The 27,162-nt window shown below is 38.5% G+C and overlaps 1 protein-coding gene across 1 annotated transcript; it reads right to left on the bottom strand.

The window, feature by feature from the left end:
- Positions 1-23,292: 23,292 nt before the first annotated feature.
- LOC110785219 (uncharacterized) lies at positions 23,293-26,740 on the bottom strand. The gene is made up of 3 exons (XM_056830036.1): positions 24,342-26,740; positions 23,943-24,234; positions 23,293-23,682 (listed from the first exon to the last, which is right to left on the bottom strand). Exons 1-3 carry the CDS (start codon positions 26,738-26,740, stop codon positions 23,293-23,295), a joined length of 3,081 nt encoding a protein of 1,026 aa, XP_056686014.1.
- Positions 26,741-27,162: the final 422 nt, after the last annotated feature.

Below are 27,162 nucleotides of genomic sequence, written 5' to 3'. Positions count from 1 at the left end.
TCCTCCCGGGGAACCATATCCCCATCCGGCTTCATCATCCGAAGCATCCTCCTCAGCAGCTCGAACCACCGACGATTCGGCGAGCTTCCTCCGAGTGTGACGAGGCATACTAAATCAAGTGGAGTACAAAGTGTCAAAATTCTAAACTAGCTTATACAAAATCAAAAAATTCAAAACAAATCCCGAGTGGACCTCTAGTTCAAAGTACAAGCTCTACACCAACGCCTAGGCTACCCACGCCGAAGCAGGTATACAAGTTCAACACCAACTCCTAGGCTACCCACACCAAAGAAGGTGTACAAGTTTAACACCAACGCCTAGGCTACCCACGTCGAAGCATGTATACAAGTTCAACACCAACGCCTAGGTTACCCACGCCAAAGCAGGTATACAAGTTTCACACCAACGCCTAGGCTACCCACGCCGAAGCAGGTATACAAGTTCAACGTCAACGCCTAGGCTACTGATGCCGAAGCCAGCATTTCAAAACTCTACAAAACAACATCAAGGCATCCTAGCCTATTTCTCTACTTGAGACCCCGCTAGGTCACCAGTGAGACTACTATCTACAAATAACAGGTACGACATTCGAGAAAATTTCAAAAAAAATTCAAACTACAAGTTCCAACAGTTCAAGTTTGAGTGGCTATCAAACAGTTTTCTACAAGATTCAAGAAGCTTAAGCATACAAGCATCATTTCAAAGTACGAGAAAATCAAAACTACATGCAATCCTAGAGTTATTTCATAAGCAAAACATGAAATACTTACATAGATAAGGCAAGAACAGGATCAAGGGAAGACAATTCAACCTTTGAGAGATTAAGAGAGCAAGGAAGCAAGAGATTGCTCCTCAAATGGCACGGCAAGGGGCGCTTATATAGCGCAGCCCCTCGTCGTTTAACACGCTTAATCGCACTCCTATCAAAGATAAACCTAACGTTCACCAACTAAAAATATAGCAAGGGAAGCAGGGATCGTATCCATAGGGAAACAGTGTTCGTTTGACTATTAAAAGACTAATCTAGACTACGGTAACAAGAGTTGGATTGGTTTGTGTATTAAACTAAAGCAAATAATCAAATCGGAAAATTACAATATTAAGGGAATCTAGGGTAGCGGTTCACCATAAATGCAGACCAGGATTGGACAATGGACAATAACAATCAATTAACAATCATAACTAGGAAAACATGCATCTCTCGAATCTTATGAATTCCTTAGGATAAAACAACTAGCAGGCTCTCGCTATGTACTAGAAATAATTCCTATCTAATAGCCACAGACCAAAAACATCAGATTTATACCTCTCGGCGCATAATCTAAGGTTAATCAAACTCAAATCAAAATAGTCCGGCCGAACAGAATTGACGAGTAATGATAATAAGCTATAGAAATTATAATCAATCAATCAATTAATCAAGTCCACATATAATCCCAAACATGCATTCATGGATCCCCTAAACCCTAGAAATTAAACTACTCACTCATGATGATAAATAACAAAGCAATTAATATAATGGAAAACATGATTAAAGCAATAAAATAAATTAAAGTAAGAAATAATACCAAATTGAAGAACAATGAAATAATAAAGGTTGAATTCTTACTTGGAATTAAAAACTAAGTCTTGAACAATTTAAAGAGAAACTAAAAATAAACTAAGTATTAAAAACTAGAATAAAAGATGTCTTCAAAAATAAAAGGGCTAAGTATAAATAGTTTGCCCAAAATAATACTAAAAAACGGAAATAAAGTTCGCGAAAATCTGCTGGAGGTTGGCGTCGCCAGATCGGGCGACGCATTGCCCGATCGGGCGAAGTGCTCGACAGTCGGCCCGATCGGGCCGAATTCCGCCCGATGGTCGCGTTTCGCCCTCAGCTCACAGAGCGATTTGCAATCCTTAATATCCTTCGCCCATATCACCGAGTCTAACTCTCGGGGCTCAACCATAAGCATCTAAGGCTCCCGAAAGTCGACGATAAAGGTCCCGAACTTCCTCGGGCTCGTGTAGTGGCCTAAATCACCATGAAACGGGGGAAAACTCTATATAATATGAACATATCAAACTCCCCCAAGCTAGATCCTTGCTTGTCCCTAAGCATGGAAATCATCGATGAATATAAGACCAACTTCACCCCCAACATATTTCAAAATGAAAGATATAATTCAAGGCAAAATCCAACATGCATGCATCAATGTCAACCAATCAAATCCATCCAACCGCTAATCCACCTTAACAATCGTCACGCCAAGCGAACCACAAATGCACAATGGAATTCAAGACTAGTGCTCACACACTCGTCACTCATTTATGTGGCGGATAAAAGATGTACCCGTTCGCTCTCCTCCCAACATATATGTGAACAATGCCCTCCCAAACTCACAACACTCGTGTGTCTAGAAAAGCATACACTCAACCTAGTAGTCGACTTGAAATGCGTCATGTCATAACTTGCATTGATAAAAAATTGTTTTCACATAAGTACGACTCTATGCACAAAGATCGGAAGGTCTTCAAAGCTTGTAATGTTAGGCTTAGGTAAAGGTGCGGTAAATTTGGGTATAATGTGAGCTTTAAAGCCTTGGCTTGTAGGGGAATACAGTTAAACATAATAACATGTGCGGAACAATCCCCAAAGCCAGGAAACATGTATAAAGCACAGATTAAGCAAACTTACATTCGAAGCGTGTTTTCCACAATAATCTGTCAACGAACACGAACAAAGAACTCCACTTGTCGTTCCTCTACTTGGTTCACCGACACGATCAGATCCGTCTTGATAATCGTAGCTTAGATAATTGATCAAGATACTTTGCTTTTGGGATGAACTCACTTTGGAGGCACAGAGAGAATTAGGGTTCTCTTTGTATCTAGGGTTTGAGTAATGAATTGTGTGTGTGTTGGAAACTAGGTTGTAAGGTTATATCATTAACCTTACTAACCGACCAAGCAAGAAGTAAGGCCGGCTAGCAAGCCGTGCGAGCCAAGCAACAGACACACGCCCGCGCCCAGCGACACACTGCAAGCCGAAGCCCACAGCGCGCGCGCCGAGCAGCTGGGTCGTGGGCCTTGCTCGTTCGTCGCTGCTGTGCGCTCTTGCTTGCTGTTGCGTGCTCGCGCCCAATGGGCTGGTCTTGCTCGCCCTTGCTCGCGAGCTTGCTGGCTTGTTGGGCCTTGCACGCTTACGTGCTTGGCTCGACGGGCAGGCAACTCCTTAGCCCTTCGTATTCGCGATTTAATATATTTCCGATATATTATTTATTGTTTCGTATACGACGAATCACCGTCGTACGATACGATTTATTCGTGTCGCCCAGCTTACATACCTTTCCTTGGTTCTTTTGATCGACAAAACCCTCCGGCTGTGTCATGAACACAGTCTCTTCAAGAACACCGTTCAAGAAGGCAGTTTTGACATCCATTTGCCATATTTCATAGTCATGAAAAGCGGCAATCGCAAGGATTATCCGAATAGACTTAAGCATCGCGACTGGAGAAAAGGTTTCATCGTAGTCAACGCCGTGAACTTGCCTGTAACCTTTTGCTACCAATCTAGCCTTGTATATGTATACAATTCCATCTTTGTCTTTCTTCAACTTGAAGACCCATTTGCATCCGATGGGTGCGAACCCATCCGGCAAATCAACCAAATCCCAAACTTGATTTTCAGACATGTAGTCTATTTCAGATTTCATGGCCTCTAACCATTTAATGGAGCTTGGGCTCGTCATAGCTTGCTTGTAAGTCAAAGGTTCATCACTATGCAATATGAGAACGTCTAAGTTTTCAGTCAAGAGGACGCCTGTCCATCTGTCCGGTTGAAAAATAGTTCTATTTGACCTACGAGGGGCAACAACGTTTTGAGGAACTACTCCCACTGGCTCTTCTAAAGACCTTGGAGGTTCATTAACGTGAACTTCTTCTAAAGAGTTCTAAGTTCGTTGTTCGTCTCGAATCTCTTCGAGGTCTATTATTCTCCCACTTGTCAATTTGGAAATATGATTTCTTTCCAAAAAGACACCGTCACGAGCAACGAATACCTTTTTGTCTGACTTGTTGTAAAAATAATACCCCATAGTTTCTTTTGGATACCAAACGAAGAAACATTTGTCAGATTTAGGTTGTAGCTTGTCCGAAATTAATCGCTTGACATATGCTTCGCAACCCCAAATCTTTAGAACAGACAACTTTGGAAGTTTCCCAGTCCATAATTCGTATGGAGTCTTTTCAACAGCTTTTGACGGAGCACGATTCAGTGTGAGTGCTGCAGTTTGCAACGCATGTCCCCAGAACTGTAAAGGAAGTTCGGCCTGACCCATCATTGACCTGACCATATCGAGTAAGGTCCTATTTCTCCGTTCCGACACTCCATTCCATTGAGGTGTCCCCGGAGCAGTTAATTCAGAAAGAATACCGCATTCTTTTAGATGGTCATTAAACTCGTGGCTAAGATATTCACCTCCTCGATCCGATCTTAGAGCTTTGATTTTCTTGCCATGTTGATTCTCTACTTCATTTTGAAATTCTCGGAATTTCTCAAACGATTCAGACTTGTGCTTCATTAAGTAAATATAGCCATATCTACTGAAGTCGTCTGTAAACGTTATGAAATAGCTTAACTCACCTCTAGCTTTCGTACTCATAGGCCCACATACGTCCGTATGTATTAGCCCTTGTAGTTCGCTTGCTCTTTCTCCCACTTTTGAGAAAGGTTGCTTTGTCATATTGCCAAATAAACAAGATTCGCATTGATCAATCTTCTATAAGTCGAATGATTCTAGAATTCCTTTCCGTTTAAGTAATTCCATGCGCTTTATGTTTATATGGCCTAATCGACAATGCCACAGAAATGTGAGATCCGAATCACCAGTTTTAGCCTTTTTGGTATTTATGTTATAAATGTGTTTGCTCGTATCTAGCACATAAAGACTGTTTTCTTGTTGTGCTGAACCATAAAACATTTCATTCAAAGAAAAAGAACAACTATTGTCTTTAAATTGAAAACTAAAACCTTTAGAATCCAAACTTGAAACGATTGCGATGTGGATGAGGAACGATCCTTCTTCATCTTCTTCTTGGATGGCGCCACTTGCCTTCCTGAAGTAGATGGAGATGCACCCTTGCTTTGGATCTTCCCCGAAACCTTTTTCTTGATTTTCTTACTCTTTACTTTTAGCGATGCTTGCTTATCACTTACAAAGTCCAATTCGTACTGATGAAGCAAGTAAATTAGTTCACTAAGAGCGTTAAGCTTTAGATCCTCAAATGAATTTACTAATTCAAAAACATTTTGGTTGACATGTTGACCACCATGTTGGAATCTACCACGACATATATCCCTAAGATGCCTTAGGAGTGCCCATGGCTCGTATGCAACGAACCTTGCACTCCAATCATTGGGGATAAAGCCAAGAATAAGATCCATCACTAGCGACACGTGGCTTGCCCACGTACAGTGCTTTTCTGGAGTCATATCCTTTGAGTAATAGCTGCGGATGGGACGGTCAACTACATATTCAATGTTGTTCCACCTGAGGACTTGCCGAAGCTTCCTCTCCCAATCAAGAAAGTTTGATAGGTTCAATTTTACATCCAGAATTTCAGTTACTTTGAGTTTTGTTTTGATCGCGGCCATAGTGATTACTACAATCGAAAAGAATTTGCAATAAATAACCATTCATACAATTCAATAACTTTGAAATAAAAGCAAAAACATGCAATCATTAAAGCTATTAAAAACATCTCATTCATGCAAAAAGAAAAAACATGGTCCAAAATGAATGAAACGATTCCAAGACCCCAAAAGTCCTAAATCCTTAAGCAGCTTTAGCATGTCTTAAGTAGTTTAAGATTTTAGGTAAGCAAAACCTATTGCTAGTATCTCCAAATTACTCTTGGTTAATAAATTAATGCCATAATTTATCCCATTGCCACAACTTAATGCCATTGTTGTTTGAGTTGCAGCCACAATCAACGTGCTCCTTTAGAACGCCTTACCACCTAAGTCAACTAAAATAGCACCTCTCTTTAGCGTAAACCTACTATCTTAGATCCTTAGATTTTTGTAAGTGTTGATTTGGAAGGCAATTTTAAAACTCAATATTACTTGGACCTAGTTGTTTCTATGTTGGTTCGATTATTTAGTGAACTTAAAACTAATCGATTCATAGGAAACAACCTGTTCATGCAAAGCATACATACATTCATACATTCACGCATAATATATATATTAAATTGCATAAATAATTGGTGATCTAGTATGGCCCAAAACTTCTTTTCTTGAAGCATCCAATCTTCATCACCTCCCTGTTAGCTTGGCATCGTCTTGAATCTTCGTTCAAATGCTAACTTAAAGTTCTAAACTTAGAAATACTTGAAAATAATAAATTACATCAAAATTTCCATGGTACGCCGACCATATTTAAAACTTCACATTCAAAGATAGAACGGTGCGCATACCATATTTAACTATCCTAAATTTGGCCATACTAGTCACTTGGAGTACCTGCATTGCATAAAATATATATTCTACGCATTCACCCATTCGTATGCTAAAACGAATGGCCCATGTTAATATGCAAGTATTTACGTGAATTAATTAAAATTCACGTTCACATAAACGCGTCCTAAAAGATTAATCAATTTCCAAATTATTAATCCTTAGACTTTATTCTAATTAAAATTGAATTTAATTAAAATAATGCGACCTACGAAATAATTAAAATAATTATTTCATTTTAATTTCATTTTAGTGGCTCCCACTCAAACCAATAATTATTCCGGATAATTAATTATGAAATATTAAATTAAAACTCGCGGCCCGGCCCAAACAAATAAAATATTAAATTAAATTTCCCGTTAGCCCAAATTAATGCAAATACACGAAGCCCAACGAATTAAACGATTTAAAAAAAGAAGTCCAATTGCTTGATTGGGCTAGGCTTGCGCCCAACCCCGCCTCGCGTGAGGCCCAAGAGCACACGAGCAACAGCTCGCGCACCCCGCCCCATCGCTCGCGCGCGCGCGTCCCCGCAGCGATGCTGCCCTGCGCTGCGTGTTGTGCATCGTGAGTGCTCGATGTCGCAAGGCTTGCGCCTCGCTTCGTCGCAGCCCCCCAAGCTACCTCACCTGCCCTTCCTCGCCCAGCGCGCACGAGGCACGCAGCATCGCTGCTGCTGCCCGTGTCGCATGGCTCGGTCGAGCACAATGGCCTCGTATGGCTCGACGAGCCATACTTCCACCATGCACATGTTCGTGTTTTTGGTTCGTAAAACGGACCAACTTAATTAAAATTAAATTTATTTCACGAACTTGCATTAATTTTATTTTTCAAAAAAAGTTACGATTTAATTTTCGAAAAATAACGATTTTTAACGATTTAATAAACTTTAACGACAATCCAATTTCGTAAAATTAATAAATTAAGGGCTAACAATATTCAAACTTTTAAGAACGATCGAATCAACTTTAAAGTTTGAACTTTTAATTAATAAAATCCGAAACTTTATATCGTTCATAAACAATTAAATTTCAGATTCTTGATAATTTGGTCTAAGTAAGATTAAAATTAACGAAACCATTCAAAATTTTAATCTAATAATTTTTAAAATTAGCCACTGACCCATGAAATTATACCCCCTTCCCCAATTAACCGAATTATTAAACCAAAATTAATTAAAATTCAATTAGGGTTGCAAATTTTACGAATTGGGGAAAGGCAAAATTAGGGTTTATACTTATCGGAAAAATCTGAAATTTTTACCATAGATCAAGCATGTACCCAGAAACATTGTGTTAAAATTTCAAGCAATGCCAAGTAGTTTAGATTGACCTTTTAATTGAATTACTGTCCGACACTTTTAATTTTTAATGAAAAATTAACAAAAACGCCCAAAACACGATACTTTGAGGCCTGTTTTCGCAATTCTATTCGCATGAGTTGATCTTAGAAAATCGTTTTCCATCAGATTAGGGTTTTAAAAATCGAAAAAGCGATGATTTTTGATTTCGAACCTGATTATACGCAATTCATCCAGTAATTCGTAAAAAATTCCGAAAAATCAACAAAAAATCCAAAATTTCGACAGATGCAAAAACAATAATAATCATGCTAATTCATGCTTTGAATACATAAGGCTCATGATACCACTGTAGGGGAATACAGTTAAACATAATAACATGTGCGGAACAATCCCCAAAGCCAGGAAACATGTATAAAGCACAGATTAAGCAAACTTACATTCGAAGCGTGTTTTCCACAATAATCTGTCAACGAACACAAAAAAGAACTCCACTTGTTGTTCCTCTACTTGGTTCACCGACACGATCAGATCCGTCTTGATAATCGTAGCTTAGACAATTGATCAAGATACTTTTCTTTTGGGAAGAACTCACTTTGGAGGCACAAAGAGAATTAGGGTTCTCTGTGTCTCTAGGGTTTGAGTAATGAATTGTGTGTGTGTTGGAAACTAGGTTGTAAGGTTATATCATTTACCTTACTAACCGACCAAGCAAGAAACAAGGTCGGCTAGCAAGCCGTGCGAGCCAAGCAACGGACCCACTGCAGGCCGAAGCCCACAGCGCGCGCGCCGAGCAGCTGGGCCGTGGGCCTTGCTCGCTCGTCGCTGTTGTGCGCTCTTGCTTGCTGTTGCGTGCTCGCGCCCAATGGGCTGGTCTTGCTCGCCCTTGCTCGCGAGCTTGCTGGCTTGTTGGGCCTTGCACGCTTACGTGCTTGGCTCGACGGGCCGACAACTCTGATGCCCTTCATATTCGCGATTTAATATATTTCCGATATATTATTTATCGTTTCGTATACGACGAATCACCGTCGTACGATACGATTTATTCGTGTCGCCCAGCTTACGAATATTCGCGATACGATATACGACTCCGACAAAGGTCGTATCGTATAATACGTTTCCAACTTAAATCCCGAAAAGCTAATAAATGAATTTCCGATTCATTTAATCCGGCGATCTGTTACGTGTCATTGGTGTGACCTTGTAGGTTCAGTCAAGAGTAAGTTGTGAGTTCAATATCCATTAGAACTCACTGATCGGAAGCATTGCTCCAGCTAGCTGTTCCGATCACTTGATCTCACTGAATTAATTGTTCACAATTAATCTGAACCTTTATATTAGACTTAATGCACCTTGGGTGAAGGACATATTTCCTTCATGGCTTTGGGAGCATAAATCCTAAATACAACCATGATCAACCAATATAATGACCATAACTCTCCCACTCAACACATGACAAAACAACAAATAACCAACACCATACTTTCTTGCCTTTTTCACAATTATGACCAATCACTCATAAGGATATAAATTCGCAAAACTTGATTGAAACAATGCTTTGAACTTTTTCCGAGAGTAATAGATTTTTCTCTTTCTTTTCTTTTTCAATCTCTCCTTTTTCTTTCTTTTAGAAACCTTCACATTTGTTTTATTCTTTCATCTCTTTCATTTTCAACTCATTTTTCAACAACAAAAATAATAAGATGAACTCCTTTTTCAACACTCACTTTGTGCTCAAAATGTGTCACACTACAACTCCCTCACCTCACTACTATTAGCTCCCCCAAGCTAGGCTTGGGACTAGTAACCAATGGGGTTTTCACAGGCTTGTAATGTGGCTAGTCACCAAATAAAGGGCACAAGCAAAAACATTGGCAGAAAAGGAGATAACAAATGTATCTACAGTCATCTGAAGGCTACCTAAATAGAAAAATGCCTCCGTCCTCCACAATGTGCATGTATATGAGTCATAAAACACTACTAACAGTTGCAAATCAATACTCAAAATTAATGACACACCAGGAAACTATCACACAATCCTAACCAAGTAAACTAGCCAAGCACCAAGTCCACAAATAGTTAGTCAGAGATGACTCATGTTAAGGCATCAAAGCAATCGAATATCAAATCATGCCTAACACATCTACATTGCTCATCATCAAATACCAAGAATCAAAACAACTTTCGATCAAGGGGCACAGGGAAGCATGATTTTGTATTCATCGGAACGTATTTTTGTAATTTTTTTTCAAAGCAATAAACTAATCTAGAAAGTAATAAACACACCAAAATAAGTAAATGCAAAAATAAAAAGTAAAACATACCTAAAATGTACAAGTGAGTGAAACACCCCCCCAAGCTAAATCAGACAATGTCCTCATTGGCTCAAGGGGTATCGAAACATCTCGATCCTCCTCAGCATCATTGATGGCCTTGACAATCATCACCATCATCACCACCTCGACCACCATAACCGCTAGTGCCCGCTCCATATCCACCTTAGTAGGTGGGTGTGAAGGTGCCCATAGAACCAAGAGCTCCATATCCCTCCGCGGGATAGGTAAACCAGGAAGGGTGCTGAGCATCAGGAGCAATGTAGCCCTGTCTGGCATACTGATCATAGATATGGAACATGGCCCTCTGGTGATTGTGAGGGGGTCGAAAAAGCACGAGGCTAATGCGTGACCTCGTCCCTCGTGGGCGTGACGTTGTCAGATCAAGTGTAATTGGATTTCCTGTGAGTTTACACCCAATTGACTAATAATATAGGAGTCGCCATTCAGTTTTTAACGACAATGAGAAAAACTGACAAAACCCGGTTATCGTGACATAAAGGGAGTGCAATTATGTTTGTCCACGACGGCCATAGGTTCCCTTGTGATCCCTGGTGTGGGGATCGCTCAACGTACACCCGCAGGGCAGAGATTGAGAGTTCGGGGGACTGTAACTACCGAGAGGAGTGCTTTTCGATAACTCCAGAGGTAGGTTATCCTTACTAGCTCAGCATAAATAATTGAAGGGACATGCGTTAACTATCAAACTATTCCGAATTGATTTTAGCAATATGAAACACATTATACTAAACCAATCGTGATTATCTTGTTTAGATTGATTTAAGGCACCTAGCATGATAGTTCAATTGTCCAAGGTATTATCTTTATTAGGCGTAATAGATCAATCTGTTAGGTTATGATTCATATGACAAAACATAAATCATGCGGAAAAACCATAAAGCCAGGAAAGCATATTATTTACACATAATCATTTAGCATAGTTTAGATGCATACACTTTGTTGCGTGCCTACCCTAGCTGCGCCCGAACCGAACAAGAACAAGTCTTTAGGACTCCAAGTGTCGTCCCTCCGTAGATAGTCCACAGTACGTCCTGATCCGCCTCAAGATTGACCAACTAGAATCGCCCTTAAGGTGCTTAGGAATTTCGGTTATTATTGTGCAAGAGTGTGGCTGAACTTTATTTCAAAAACTTACCCTTTAAACACTTCAATCGTTCGTATAAATTATGGCCCTAGGCCCTTATTTATAGAGGTTTGGAAAGGGAACTGGAATCCTAGTAGGATACGATTTAATTAAACTTAGAATCCTACAAGGACTCTATTTAATTAAATAATCCTAATAGGAATAGGAATTTAGTCATACATCAAATCCTAATAGTTTTGGGAATTATGCATGGACACAAACACACACACGAGCATGACCCGCAAGCATGCAGGCCATGCCCGCGCACAGCCCACACGCCCACGAAGCCCATGCGAGCTACCGCAGCCCATGAGGCTGCCATGGCCTAAGCTGCGCGCTGGGCCTGCCTTGCGGTAGGCCTGCCGCAGCCTTGGGCTGTGTTGTGGCGCGCCATTGCTTGCTGGGCGATGGCTTGGCTTCGTGCTGGGCCTTCGTCCGGCAGGCCTCGTCCGATGCTTATTCGTACGATACGCTTCCGATAAAATTCCCGGTTTTCGGAATTCATTTCCGATACGAACAATATTTAATATTTCCGATTCCGGAATTAATTTCCGTTTCGAACAAATATTTAATATTTCCGTTTCTGGAATTATTTTCCGATTCCGATAATATTTCCGATTCTGACAATATTTCCGTTTCCGGCAATATTTCCGATTCCGGCAATATTTCCATTTCCGATAATATTTTCCGATACGTACCATGTTTCCGTTTCCGACAACATCTACGACCTGGATAATATTTATATTTCCGATACGATCCATATTTCCGTTTCCGGCAATATCATCGTTTCCGGAGTATTCATTTCTTGCTTGTGACGATCTCAGCTCCCACTGAAACCAAGATCCGTCGATTCCGAATATCCATAGATAGAGTGTTTAATGCCATTAAATACTTGATCCGTTTACGTACTATTTGTGTGACCCTACGGGATCAGTCAAGAGTTAGCTGTGGATTAATATCATTAATTCCACTTGAACTGAAGAGGCCTCTTGCTAGGCATTCAGCTCACTTGATCTCACTGAATTATTAACTTGTTAATTAATACTGAACCGCACTTATTAGACTTAACATAGAATGCATACTTGGACCAAGGGCATTATTTCCTTCACAATCAAATTAATAGTTTAACAGTTTTATAAAAGGGTGATGAAAGCGATTAAATCATACGAAGGGACACATTACCACGCACCCTTGAGAGGTGCGTTGTGGTTCTCAGAAAACTAACCACTTTGGCTTTGCTATTTCTCTTTTATTTAACGAATCTCGAGTTTCCAAGCAAGGTTCCAGTATCCGGGCTTAATTCTTCATCTACAAGAGACAGGATACGTTCTGTTCGACTTTTGGGTCGATTGCGACAGAACGCGAGATCAATTTCGCAGCGTGAGGCTTAGGCTTAAGGTTGGAGTCAATACTCAGATTATGAATTGTGTGTTGTGTGTTCACGTCGATTTTGGGGCTGTATTTATAGGGAAGAGTCTCTGGAAAGATAGATTTTTAGAAGACGAATCCAAGAAGAATTCGGAGACAACACGTCCCCAGGTATTTTCAGCGCCCAGGGCTGGGCGCTGAAGATTTCGGCGCCCAGAGCCAGGCGTTGAAAATACGGTCTGGCCCGTGTTTCCTTGTCATATTTGGACTCGTAGAATACGGAGCCTTTGAGACTTATCCGAGTCTTTTAGTGCGTATTAGCTTTATGACGGAATGCATCTGGGCCCGTTACGAACTCTAGGTTCGTTAGGATTTTAATTAATACATAACTCTTTATTTCGAATTATACCAGGAATAGAGTTCCTTTGTAAATTCTATCTCTTTTAGGATTTATGTTGGAGTGCAACACCTAATTCTGACAGGTTTCTATCTTTTATGTCTTGCCACTTTTAACAACTACCCATTATTGTAGTTACTATTTTTAGCAGGTTTTATAAATAGCAGGTTCGGCTGAAATGAAAAGGGTGATCGAGATTCGTTATTTTTATAGGAGATGTGTTGCCAAGTGGATATTTATGTTCTCATCATCGAACCTTCCCTTTCGGGAATGGGGACAAAAGTAGGCGTCTACAGTTAGTCCCCACTTTGATCGAGTCTCGGGATGAGACGATGGTCAAAGTACTAGACGGAGTGCCTCATACAAGCCATGGTGTATGTGACCTGTTTTGCGAGGGTCTCACGAGCCCCCGAGTGATAACGTTTGACTTAAGGGTCATCACTTGAAGTGTTAACATATCCCTCACGTGTCATTGGAATTTGTTAACTGATAGTATAGAAACTCCCTCACTTTGTCATTGGAATTATCTAAAGATGTATAGAAACTCCCTCACTTTGTCATTGGAAGTATCTAAAGATGTTTTCGAAATCAAAGCTATAAAGTGTAACTGGGCCTGGCTAAGCCCAATCACGAGGTAAAATATTTTTGAAGATTCTCATTTTCAGGTTTAGCTAAACGAGAAAACCCCCTTGTTTTTATAGGACGTAAAACGAAGGAAAATCCAGCACATCGCTCTTTTTTGGAAAAACGGAAAACCAATCCTTTAATTTTTGGAAAAAGGGAAAACCAATCCTTTAATTTTTGGAAAAAGGGGAAACCAATCCTTTAATTTTTGGAAAAAAGGGAAAACCAATCCTTTAATTTTAATTTGGAAAAAGGGAAAACCAGAAAAGTTATCGCTGCAGCGACTAAGGACCTGCGCGGTTAGTGGCGCAGACCCCGCCGGCTGAAGATGGCGAGCCTGTCCGCTGAGGGTGGACACCTCGTCCGATAGAAGTGGACGAATCTATTTTGATGTTTTTGAAAATAAGGACCTACGCGGTTTGTGACGTAGACCCCGCCGGCTGAAGATGGCGAGCCTGTTTTTTGAAGATTTTATTTTATTATTTTTTTGAAAACTGAGCACCTGCGCGGTTTGTGACGCAGACCCCGCCCGCTGAAGGTGGGCGAGCCTGTTTTGTGTTTTTTAAGATTTCATTTTCGAAAACTGAGGACCTGCGCGGTTAGTGACGCAGATCCCGCCCGCTGGAGGTGGGCGAGCCTGTCCGCTAAGGGTGGATGCCCCGTCCGATAGAAGTGGACGAATCTCTTTTGATGTTTTGAAAATAAGGACCTACGCGGTTTGTGAAGTAGACCCCGCCGGCTGAAGATGGCGAGCCTGTTTTTGTGTTTTGAAGAATTTTGTTTTCTTTCGAGTACTACAAATCCCGCCTTTTGAAGACTCTTTTTGGACCGTTTTTCGACGCTAAATAGCGTCGATAAATTAGCCCTCGACGCTTTAAGGAAGCGTCGAGAAAATTAAAGTCGAGAATATTCTCGACGCTTTATGGCGTCGTGCACGGGGACGCTTTTTGGCGTCCACTTTCATCCTTCAGCGTCGACAACCTCGACGCTTTTCGCCGTCCACAAGATTTTCCCGCTTTGCCCCACCCTTTTCCTAATCATTGTCCTCGACGCTTTTTGGCGTCCATAATTTCATCAGCCTAGACGCTTATATGCGTCCACAGGTCTTTTCCTAATCAATGTCCTAGACGCTTTTTGTCGTCCATGTTTTCTTCAGCCTATCTTTTCTTAATCAATGTCCTCGACGCTTTTTCGCGTCATGTTTTCTTCAGCTTAGACGCCACAAGATTTTTTCCTGTTTTAACATTTTCCTATTTAATGTCCTCGACACCTACAGGCGTCCAGAAATTTATTTTGGCGGGATATTTAATTCAAAATGAGCACGATAATACGACCCCAAAAAACGTCCAAATTATTTGTATGATTAACCTTTTTTTTTCCACGTACCTATATATTAATTCCTGTATCATATATATATATATATATATATATATATATATAACATTATTCATCACGTACAATTATAAATTTAAAATTAAAGTACAACGTAACACAACATCGATCAATTAATTAACCTGAATTGTGAATACTTGGTCTTCAATTAACAATAAAATTAACTTATAATTCATAGTACGTATACGTATGTTACTAACCAGAATCCAAACATAAACGCATATATATCACTAATCGAAATCCTAACCAAATAGTCCAAAACAACATGATATCATAAATCAAACCAGCTAGGCCAAGAAAAACTAAAACTTAGAAAAACTAACTAGCTAAGATGTACTACGTACATATATATACTATATGTAGATGATCGATGGTAGTAGCTCATATGAAGCTCAAGTGTCTTGGCCTTCATTTTGCTTTTACACATTATCACGTTGGACGACCTTCAAAGAAAAATACAAAATGTAATAAGTACATAATAAGTCGGAAACTTGAACTACGAAGGAAATTAAATACAACATTCAATTCTAGTTTGTTCTATATCATTCACAGAATGTCTATTATAAATGAGCAAAAGCATAGCAGAGCCAAGAACATGTCAAAGACCCAGGGGTATAAATACTTCAGCTGAACACACACACAGCAGAACACACACACAACATGCAGGGAGTGATCATGTCAATGACCAGGTGTATAAAACACACATTTTGTAACTGATGATGATACATCATGTTCATACTATCTTTTCTAGCATCATGCATATATATTATCTTTCACTTTTCTGATATTTGGTTGTCTACTAACTTCAGGAACCCGTGAAGCGCGTTGTTTCATTTCAAGATGTTGGAAGAACCCTTGGAGGAAACAATTCTGCAGTATCTGAGCAAAATGTTCCTGCTCAGATGTTATCATAGTTGCATCAGTTCTGCAGTTCTGAGCAAACAGATCTGATGTTATCATTCTGCAGAACTGGTATGATCGCACCCATAAGTCCATAACCCTCAACAAACAGATCCCAATTAAGCTAAACAAGTAAAATGGGGAATTTTACAGTCAGACGGCTGATATTATTAAGCTAAACCAGTTGTACTTGATCCAACAGGTTCGAACAATGTGCAGCAATTAAGAAACCTAGCCTGATATCATATGAAAGAGTTTAGGGCAGCAATTAAGAAACCTAGGCTAAATTCAGGAAGCGGCATCATGTGCACAATTTAAACATCAAGATGTTGGATTCTGAGATTTCTGTTTTTCTTTTGTCATGATGACGGTGATATGCTAATGAATTTCTCATGCTAGTCAGTAAGCTGAGTTGATTTTAAAAAACTTATAGAAAGCAAGAAATAAAACTCATAAACGAAATTGAGCATTCAAATTAGCAGATTATGAACAACTGCCTAATATTCCCATGTGACCTAAGCAATGGTCCAAACCAACTATCACATTTTAAATTGGAAGTTTGGCATGAACAGTTGGTTTGACATTTCATTCAAGTCAACTGTCAATCAAAATGATGGTGGAATTGTGCAGTTAATACTACTTGACAAAATAACAACACATATAAACAAATATCGAATGAGTATTTGGTTTCTGTTAATTAGGCTATTAACATATTTGAGTGTGAGCTATATACTATGAATCTATATGAGAATTGACAGGTATTCTGAAAACGGGTGCAAAATATATTGTTTCCCCTCAAACGTTACAAATAGTCCCTCTTGGAATCTTGGTACCATCTAATCAACCACCACAAACATGAAAATCAAATGAGTATATAGTTACACCCAAGAGAGGAGCATTGATGTAGAAATTAATATCCAGATTCACATTCCACAAGGAGCATTGATGTAGAAATTAATATCCAGATTTACACATGATTTTCACATGGTTCATTCAATTTTCTACAACTACAATCACACTAGGGTTGAGTTGCTGTAGATATTTTATCTCTTGAATTGGGTAATTTGAATAGATATTTTATAATGTGAAAGTCTAGAGCTGGTATTTGTCTACAGTCTAAAGCGCACTTCTTTTAGAATGCTAAAGCGCACTTCATATACTACCTTTTCAGTTCCGTGCATTAACTATCAATAAAACTTGGTTTTTAAGCTTTGTTCTGATCAGTTTTAGACAAATCAGTTCTGATCAGTTTCAAGCATCTGTTTTTGTTTTCAGCTATGTTTATCTGTTTTTGTTTTCAGCTGTGTTTATCTGTTTTGAACACACACACAGCAGAACACACACACAACAGGGAACATGATCATGAATACCTAGAAACAACCTGGATTGTTATGGCTTATACAGATATCAAGTACAGAAGGTAGATGCAGACAAGATTCTCCAAGACAATTTAGATATTCGAAGTAACCAAATGCAAAAAGAGTTAAATGAGATGAAATTAGAATAATTACCCTTTTGTGTGCCATTCCCAAGACTTCTTGTGCACAATCAAGAGCTTTTGTTGAAGCAGTTCCTGTACGAACTTGACCTACTAGTTGAGCAAATTGTCCAATAAGAGTTTTAAGCAGCCAATTATTCTCTTTCACTTGCTCTTGCAGCTTTCCATTTTCCTTCTCAAGTGTTTCGTTTTTCTTGTTGATAGCTGACACTTCTTCTTTTACATTTTCCATCACCACGGTCCTATGTCGAACTTTTCCATACCCATTCTTCCTTAGCACACCCTGCACTCCATAAACGTCGCTCGTTCGAACTCCAAGTCCGTAACCAACAGGACGTTCTGGTACCTTTCCACCATGCATAGTGTCCTCAAAGGCAATATTCTCGAGTTCTTGTTGAGACTTAGAAGGGTCTACATTCTTCAGCGATTCAACCATGGCCTTTGCATCATCCTGCACAAAAAAAATAGGATAACAATGCAAGATTAATTTCAGAAACTGTTTCGGAAACACATTTAGTGTAGTGTGGACTGCAAGTATTTAAATCAAATATCTTAATAATATGGACTCATACAACAAAATCTTCAGTGAGTGTGTTTGGAAGAAAGGTCCCGTCCTTGCCCGTATGAGTCTTTATCCAAAGGGCTAATAAGCTCATTTTTACTCCATGCTCGTCTTCCTATACATGAGTAGCAATGTAAGAAGTATTAAAGAAAATCTAGAAAGATGACACCATCATGAAATAAATAAAAGAATTAATGATTTGTACATAATCAGCTTGTTGGTTAGCATAGCTATTAGAACGAGATCTATGAAATTGAGTTTGGGAGGCTCGTGCTTCTTTTCCACACTCTGACAATTTCTGCACTCACATTCAAAGAGATTTATTAAGAAAACAATAAACAAAGATTAATCAAACTTCAATTAAAAACATGGTACTTACTTGCCCTTCATCTGAATACCAAAATCTAACCAACTTTATCCACTCCTTACTGCTAATTCCATGTTGCGGAACTGCTTCTGTGGTCATCTGTGTTTCTGTTTTCTCCTCTGGTTTGTAGTAATCTTTCTTGAGAGAGTATTTATACTGCTTCCAGCTTTTATTGGCACGCTTGAGAATTTGTGTGACGTATACTGGACCATCAGGAATAACAAAGCGATCCTGCAAAAAATGATTTACCACAATCAGCATAGGAATCAAGTCAGACTGCTGGTTTTCAATCATATTTCAGATTTCCAACCATATTTCAGGTGCTGCTGATTTCCAATAATACTTGGTATTTACTTTTTGTGGGTGAATGATGCATTTCAACATTGAATAATCTGATGATTTATTGACGTTTATAGGTCTAATTAAGTAAAACGAAACAGATGCATTTCATGGGAGTATCAATTCAGTTTATGTGATGGACCGTACAGGCCGTACCACCAAGCCACCTACTCACATAGTCTATCACAGAAGAAACAAGAGGGGACAACATATAACAGCAGACCTGCAGAACAACAGCCATAACAAAGGGCAGCAAGAGGCACAGGAAATAGAGGAAGAAAGAAGAGAGCAGTAGTTAAGGAGTTTGCAGTACAATTAAGAGACTTGTAACCTAAAGTTACTAACTTGGAGAATAGTGGCCTCAAGCTACTGATTTATGTATGAACCTTTATCAATTAAATCAATCAAGCTCTCTTTCCTAGTTGCTGTGTCCTTTTCATTCTGTTTCTGCAGGTGGTTCTTGCAAGTTTATTGCAGTTTATAGGTCTCTTTTAAGTAAATTGAAGCAGATGATTTCCTAAGATTATACTTACATCTATCTCTTGTAACAATTTAGATTTTAGAGCCGCATCGACCTTTTTCCAGTTCTTGTATCCAACTGGACAGTAAGCCTCCATCTTTGCAAGGCTCCCAATGAATCTGACCAAGATCTGTCCACCTTTCCTAAGCGGTTGACACAAGTCATTGAATTCAACAAAGTACTTGATGCCATTGTTACTCCAGACATCGATTGTCTGAATAGGACCACTGGCCACTCCATAATTACCCTTAGCATCTGCATAAAAAGAGTTCAGACATCTTTAAACAGCCCACGATTAAAGCAATCATATAAATTGATGATAGTCTATGTATTCAATGATAATCTCTGCTTGCATTTAACGCGAGAGGTATAATCAGTTTGCTTGTTTGCTATCTGACAAGTAAATTGTCGTCTTATTTAAGTTAGCATATAAGATACACTTGAATAACGGTTGCAATGTTTTGATACCTAATACTAAACTTAGTTTTCTGTAATTTTATTTCTTCTTATTCACCAACAGGTCGTTTTTCTGAAATCGGTTGAGCTTAAAACAAAAATCAGGAAATCAGGAAATCATTTAATATGGACTATTATTAACTTCTAAAAACATTACGATTATCATGAGATGCTTTTATTAAACTTTAAGATATAAGGACAAGGGAAACTATATCTAATGGTTAAAAATTGAACTTACCGATGGTCATAACCTCTTCCTTGTCATCAAAATCTACATTATCACGCCATTCTGGATATTGCCGTAAGGACTTCGATTTTTTTGAGTTCCCTTTTGGTTCTTGAATACCTTCTGCAGGGTATTTCGGTGGTTTTGAAGGTGGGATACTAGGTTGAATATTAGGTGTGTTCTGACCGGAGGAAGGAGAAGGGTATTTCGGTGGTTTTGAAGGTGGGATACTAGATTGAATATTAGGTGTGTTCTGACCGGAGGAAGGAGAAGGGTATTTCATTGGTTTTGAAGGAGGGATACTAGGTTGAATTGAAATCTTGGAAGTAATCTTAGGTGGAATTTTATTTCCAGTTGATGCCTCGAGTGAATTTGATGTTGATCCAGTAGGTGGTGTTTTCCATATAGCTTGCTGTGCACTTTTAGCAGTACTCGGACATGGAGGTGCAACCATCGATGCAGTGGTACCTGGTGGAGAGAATGGTCCAAATCTAACAGACTTAGGAACCTCAGATGGTTGTGATTGAGTAGCATGCTTTTTGGTTGGCTGTGATGCATCTTCACTCAAAGATGAGGTACGTGATGGTAGCGAATTTGATGCTGATCCAGTAGCATCTGTTTCAATTTTGACTCTAACCCTCTTGCGATAAGTCATCCTTACTATGTAGCAACTGCAAGACAAGTTACAAAAAAACAGAATATTAGCAAGCAAGGCAACTGAACTAATGAAAACAACTGAAATGGACAAATGAACAACTGAACTAATGGAAACAACTAAAATGAACAAATCAGAACAACGGAAATAATGAAAACAAATTATATGGAAGTGAGCCTTTGAGTGACCAGCTGTTCAGAATAGATTAGCAACAAAGGACAGACTACTGAAGTGGAATTTGAGTATTGTTGGCAACTGTGGCTTATGTTAGTTGGCCGATGAAACTCTTTCCCACCTGTTCTTCTCATGCCAGTTCTCACAGGAAGTTTAGAGTCTGGTTTTGCAGTGTTTGGGTGTTAGTAGAAGCATTTGGTAGAAGTGCAAAGAGCTGTGAAGAAAAGTAGAAGAAGCAGGAGTGCAGACTGTAGATACAACATTGCATTTCTAGAAACAATCTATAGTATGACTCTATATTGATTTGAAGGAGTATTTTGTAAGTAATCAAATTATATTGCATTATATTGATTTGAAGGAGTATTTTGTAAGTAATCAAATTATCAATTGCATTATCTGGATGATGAAACCGGCAAAGAGAAAGGAGAGGTATTTTTCTAATATGGTTGCTGCAGGTATAGGAGCTCAGAAGAGAATATGTATATAGCTAGCATGATTGACAAGATAATTGGTTGTACTACTCACAGCTAGTCGAGAACCAGCTCTTACACATGCAATCCCACCCCAGTTCAACTTCATTTTTTTAGGCCTATAGCTGGTATTATATTCTAATTTGCCTGATATGATGACGGCTACCATAGCCACAATATTCTACCTCTTTGTTCAAGAACTCTAAACTGACAGTTAGAACTCATGAAATTCTGCATAACTATCAGGAATTAAAACCAATTACATAAACAACAGGCAGAAACTTAACAAATGTTTACTTCTAATCAGATAAAATATAGCAGGTCTAACAGAACCATCAACCAGGGCAAAACAGGGCAAAAGAATCAATGAAAACAAGGGGGCACCCTTGGAGGAAGTGCTGTGTATGGCATATAATTAAGTTCAACATTTAATTTGAGCATATAAACTCTTCAACACACAATATAAACAGTTAACGTTGAAATAAACAGCAATGACCTATATGCAAAATCAAGCTCAATGCACCATGCAATGACACTGGCCATGTAAGAATCTATTGATCATTTCACTATCCAACAGAAGCAAAAGAGCTTAAGAGAAAAGAAGAACGAAATATGCAAGAAGCACATGTAATTTCAACCTCATTGCCAAAAAGAAATGAATGAATTAGTTATTAGTTCTTCCACAATCAAGAATGCAGATAAGATTCCTCTATTGTGATTCCGGATTTAAACATAAAGAACATGTATTAATCTGCCCCTAGAAAGTCTCGGGAAGCTTCTGCAAACATCATAATAATCCACATTCAATACAGAAACTATTATCCAGATCAAAGCAAGTGAATGGCTTCTTTACTGAATTGGATGCTTGCAAGTAACTTTCTGACAAACTTACTCCACGACTCAAACCTGGAGCTTTAAACAGAGTTACTAAACACAAACTAGCAACAAATCTTGTTGATCGTCCAGAATATGATTTCAGTATTTCAGCAAATACATCCAAATCATAAGAAAATCTAGGCTTACTGCCAGTCCCATCACTATAATATTTTGATCACTTCAATCACAGTAGTTGATTACTTCAATAAAATTTGATGTCAAATCACTTTAAAATTGCCAGTCCCAGGACTCCTAAGTCCTAACTCATATATTATACTCAAGTTAACAAACAGAAATGGAGATTGGCTTATAAATGACTCCAACACATCCAGTTTCTCATCAAAGTTTGATATGTCAGCGATAAAAAACCAATACACTCAACTGATAGCAGCTCACTAAAGCCCACACTATAGAACACCAGTTATTACTCAATGGAGATTGGCTTTATAAATGACTCCAACGCATCCAATTTCTCATCCAAATTTGATTTCTCAGCGATAAAACAATCAAAAATACACTCAACTGATAGAAGTCACTAAAGCCCACACAACAGGACACTAGTGGTTACTCAAAAGTAGACTGTGCGCATCAGAAAACCATTATGGAGGAGGCTTAACCCTAGTTTTTCTAGGGCGTTGACTTGTAAAATACAGAAACTATTATCCAGATCAAAGCAAGTGTTATAAAGTTGGCAACACAGCAAGGCAGCAGCAAGAATCTGTTGAAAGACTTACTTCTAGATTCAGAGTTGATCAGGTACTACAAGTTCATCCCCAAAACTAAAAGCACTTCTTTGTGTTCTGCATAAGCCAAAAAAAAACATGTCAGCTATAAGTCAAGTTTTGTGTTAAATAAAGAGCTGTAGCAGTTAAGCAGGATACGAAATAGAAAAGGAAATCTCATAAAACAGATAAGCAAAACACCATTCAATAAGTAATATAAATATAATGACAACGTTTAACTGAAATTAGTATAACTAAATGAAATATCATTTTACACGGTGAAAAAGAAGTTCATAACTCGAATCCAAAAGAAAAATAATGAACTCTATAAACTATGACAAAGAATTCTATAAATCCAAAACACTATCATTTAGAAGCTCATCATCAGGAATATCAAACAAGTCCCTAGGCTTAGTCTTAATAACATGAAGCCATCCTTTTTGTATCTCATCCTCAATGTAAAAAACTTATTTTGCTTGAGAAGAGAAAATAAATGGATCATCATCCAAATTTTGACCAGTGTGCATCAACTTTGAGAAATTGACACGAACTCTACCGTTCGTGTATATTTTGACACCCCTCCGTACATCAACCCAGTCACATCGGAACATTAGAACCTTGAAAGAACCATAATAATCCAGTTCTAATATTTCATTAAGTTTCCCGTAATACTCTTGGCCATCAGCTTCTACCATAATTCCGGAATTTTGAGTCTTTCGAGATCGCTCACGGTCCACGGTGTCAAACTTATAGCCATTGATAATAACACTTTTCATCCTTTTTCCGCGATTGCTTAAACCATAGGCCAAGGCTTTTCTTAATTTTCCTTCTTTTGTGCTATCATCTAGGTAATTGGCCTATAATTCGAAAAACATAAGTTTTAGATTGGTAAATATAAAAAATAAATAAGGAAATCCCAAATTTAAAAGCATATGACCTTGTTTAGCAACCAATCGGAAAATTCATTGATTATCCACCGACTTTCTTGAACTTCTTCAACTTGATTCTCTTGCCGTTTTTCTTGTAGGAAGGCCCTTTAGAAATAAAAAAATTCGAATTACTAACAGTAATGACCGATACGCTCTAAAATAACCCATGACACTACTTACTCAAGCACCGGTTTCATCTCATCTGAATGAAGCAAAACATAACGATGTGCTTGCTTTAAACTTTTGTCATCAACACGGACATTCTTTTTCATCCCCACTACACGACCAGCAGAGTCATATAAATAGTTGTTGATGTCTGGAACACCATCTTCATTCCTTTTCGGTCTGTTGAATATGGTCTCGACACTTTCTAAATATCTCGAACAAAAAGCAATTGTTTCCCATAAAAGGTACCCTTTAGCTATGGATCCTTCTGGTTGCGCTTTATTGCTTACATGAGATTTCAAAAAGGCCAAATACCTTGAAATATAATGAACAGGATTGTGAACGTGAAAGAATAAGACAAGTATTGCGATGTATTCTTATTTTAAAATGATTAAAAAAATATTGAAGTTTAAGATATTGACCTCTCAATGGGATACATCCACCTATAATGAACAGGTCCACCGAGTTTGACCTCCTCCACTAGATGAATTAGTAGATGCACCATGATTGTGAAAAAAGTTGGCATAAACTCTTTCTCCATCTTACAAAGAGTCAACACAAGCTTCGACTGAATGGTATCTAATTCACTTCTTTCAATAGCAGCTGAACATATCTTCTTGAAAAAGTACGACAATTCATCGAGCAAATCAATTACTTTTGTAGCATTAGATGCTCTTAAAGCAACAGGAAGGACATCTTGCATGAGCATATGATTGTCGTGGCTTTTCAGATTAATAAGTTTTCGTTGCTTCAAATTCACACACCTTTGCAAATTAGATCCATACCCATCAGGAACTTTAAGATTTTGTAGGACTGTAAGAAATCTTTCTTTCTCTTCTTTAGACATAGTGTATGCAGCCGGAGGCAAATAGTCGTTAACACGACTTGGATGAGATTGAGGCCAAAGATGAGATTTTATGTTCAGTTTTTTAAGGGCCAATCTAGCATTCTTATCATCTCTACTCTTGCTCATATCTAAAAGAGTTCCTAAGAAATTGTCACATACATTCTTCTCAATGTGCATAACATCTAAGTTGTGTCTAAGAGGATTATGTTCCCAATATTCTAATTCAAAAAGCTTACTTTTCTTTTTCCACAGAACACGATTAGACTCATCCTGGTCATTATCATCATTATCATCATCATCATCATCAAGTTCATCATCTTCTAGTCTCCCTCTTTTTTTCTGAACAACTTTTGACTTTCCATACACATACTTAACTTTTTCTTGTTGCTTCAAAACTTCTGTCCCGCTTACACGAACCGGAGCAAGACCATGTTCCTCTGTCCCATCAAATTCATTTGTTTGAGAACGATAAGGATGGTCAACTGGTAACCATTTTCGACACCCAGGGTAGACAATTTTACCACCAAAACTATAAGAATGAGTAGAATCAACACACGAAGGGCAAGCTTTATAACCTCTTGTACTCCAACCCGACAACATAGCATATGCTGGAAAGTCATTTATAGTGGAGTGTAAGACTGCTCGCATCTTGAAATTTTTTCCGCTATAAGCATCAAAGGCATCTACACCTTCCCACAACAATTTTAACTCATGGATTAATGGTTGCAAGTACACATCAATATCCATACCAGGACCCTGTTTCCCCGGAATAAGCACAGACAAAATAAATGATGTCGACTTCATACAAAGCCACGGTGGCAAATTATAAGGAATCAGGATCACCGGCCATGTACTATAACTAGTATTCATCAAACGATATGGATTAAAGCCATCACTTGCTAGACCCAATCTAACATTACGAGGATCTTTGGCGAATTCCTCATATCTTTTATCAAACATTTTCCAAGCTTCACCATCCGCCGGGTGACTTATGATATTTCCATCCTTGCGGTCAAAATGCCATCTCATGTCCTCTGCTGTTTTAGATGACATGTAAAGTCTCTTTAGTCTAGGGATCAGAGGAAAGTACCGCATCACTTTAGCTGGAACACCCTTCTTACATGTTCCTTTGTCTTTCACACTACTCTCACCCTCCTTTTCTTTCACATTCTTCCACCTTGATCTGTGGCAGATATGACACTCACTTTTTCCTGCAAATTCGCCCCAATATAACATGCAATCATTCGGACATGCATGGATTTTCTCGTAACCCAATCCCAAATCATTCATTATCTTCATGCCTTCATAATACGACGATGGAAACTCCTTAATATAAGGAAATGCGTCTAATAGAAGCTCAAGCAACTTATTAAATGATGCGGCAGACCAATGGAACATACACTTGAGGTGAAACAAGTGCAATAGAAACGACAGCTTTGAGAAAGTTGTACACCCCTCATATAGACCCTCATCAGAAGCTTCCCTAAGTCGTTTATACTTCGCTTCTTCTTCATTGGTGTTGGTTGATGGAAATTCATCATCTTCCTCACATTCAAAATTTAACTCTTCATGCATGTCATACGAATATTCATCTTCAAAATTAGCTTCACTTAATGATGGGTCTTGGGGTTCGTTGGTGGGTTGTGGACTATTGTCAACCTTAAAAGCTGCTCTTAGTAACCCATTCATATCATCTCGACCAACTACATTTTCTTGATCATTAGGGATCTCTAAGGTATTACTCTCTTCAACTCTACGATGGAAAATCCATTGCCTATAGTTCTTATAAAAACCGTTAAATAAAATGTGTCCTCCTACCTCGCCTAAGTCAAACCATTTATTTAACTTGCATTTATTACACGGGCATCGAGTTTTTCCCTTTAGAAGAGTCTCCTTTGCAACCTCTAAAAATTCCATGCAACCGTTATAATAACGGGTATCCCCTTTTTGTAAGTCAATCCAACTAGTATCCATGTCTAAGAAAAAAAAAATTATAATTATAAATAAACACACTTATAGAAAAAAAAGAACGATTAAACCACATTAATCTGCAAATAATTAACATCGCATTCTCGTTTAGTTTTTTGGGTGATCTGTACATAATATTTCTCTTATTTTCTCATAACATATAAAGAACATACAAAACAAAAGTTATTGACCATGGTTTATAATTTTGCAACTATAATCTCTACATTTTTTTAAGTATTTTTCCCATGAGATGGGTTAACAAGTTGATATCATGATCATTAAGTATAAATTGTTTAGCAACTTTTCACAAAACCAACAAGAACGACTAGTTAAACACCACAATTGAATCAACAAAACAAAAATAAATTAAATACGCAACGAACTGAAAATCAAGACACAAAATTATCCATAAGATATATTGCAAGCAA

This window comes from Spinacia oleracea, chromosome 5 (assembly GCF_020520425.1).
Source record: "Spinacia oleracea cultivar Varoflay chromosome 5, BTI_SOV_V1, whole genome shotgun sequence".
In the NCBI taxonomy this organism is placed as follows: Eukaryota; Viridiplantae; Streptophyta; class Magnoliopsida; order Caryophyllales; family Amaranthaceae; genus Spinacia; species Spinacia oleracea.
This window is presented reverse-complemented; position numbering and strand designations above follow the sequence as displayed.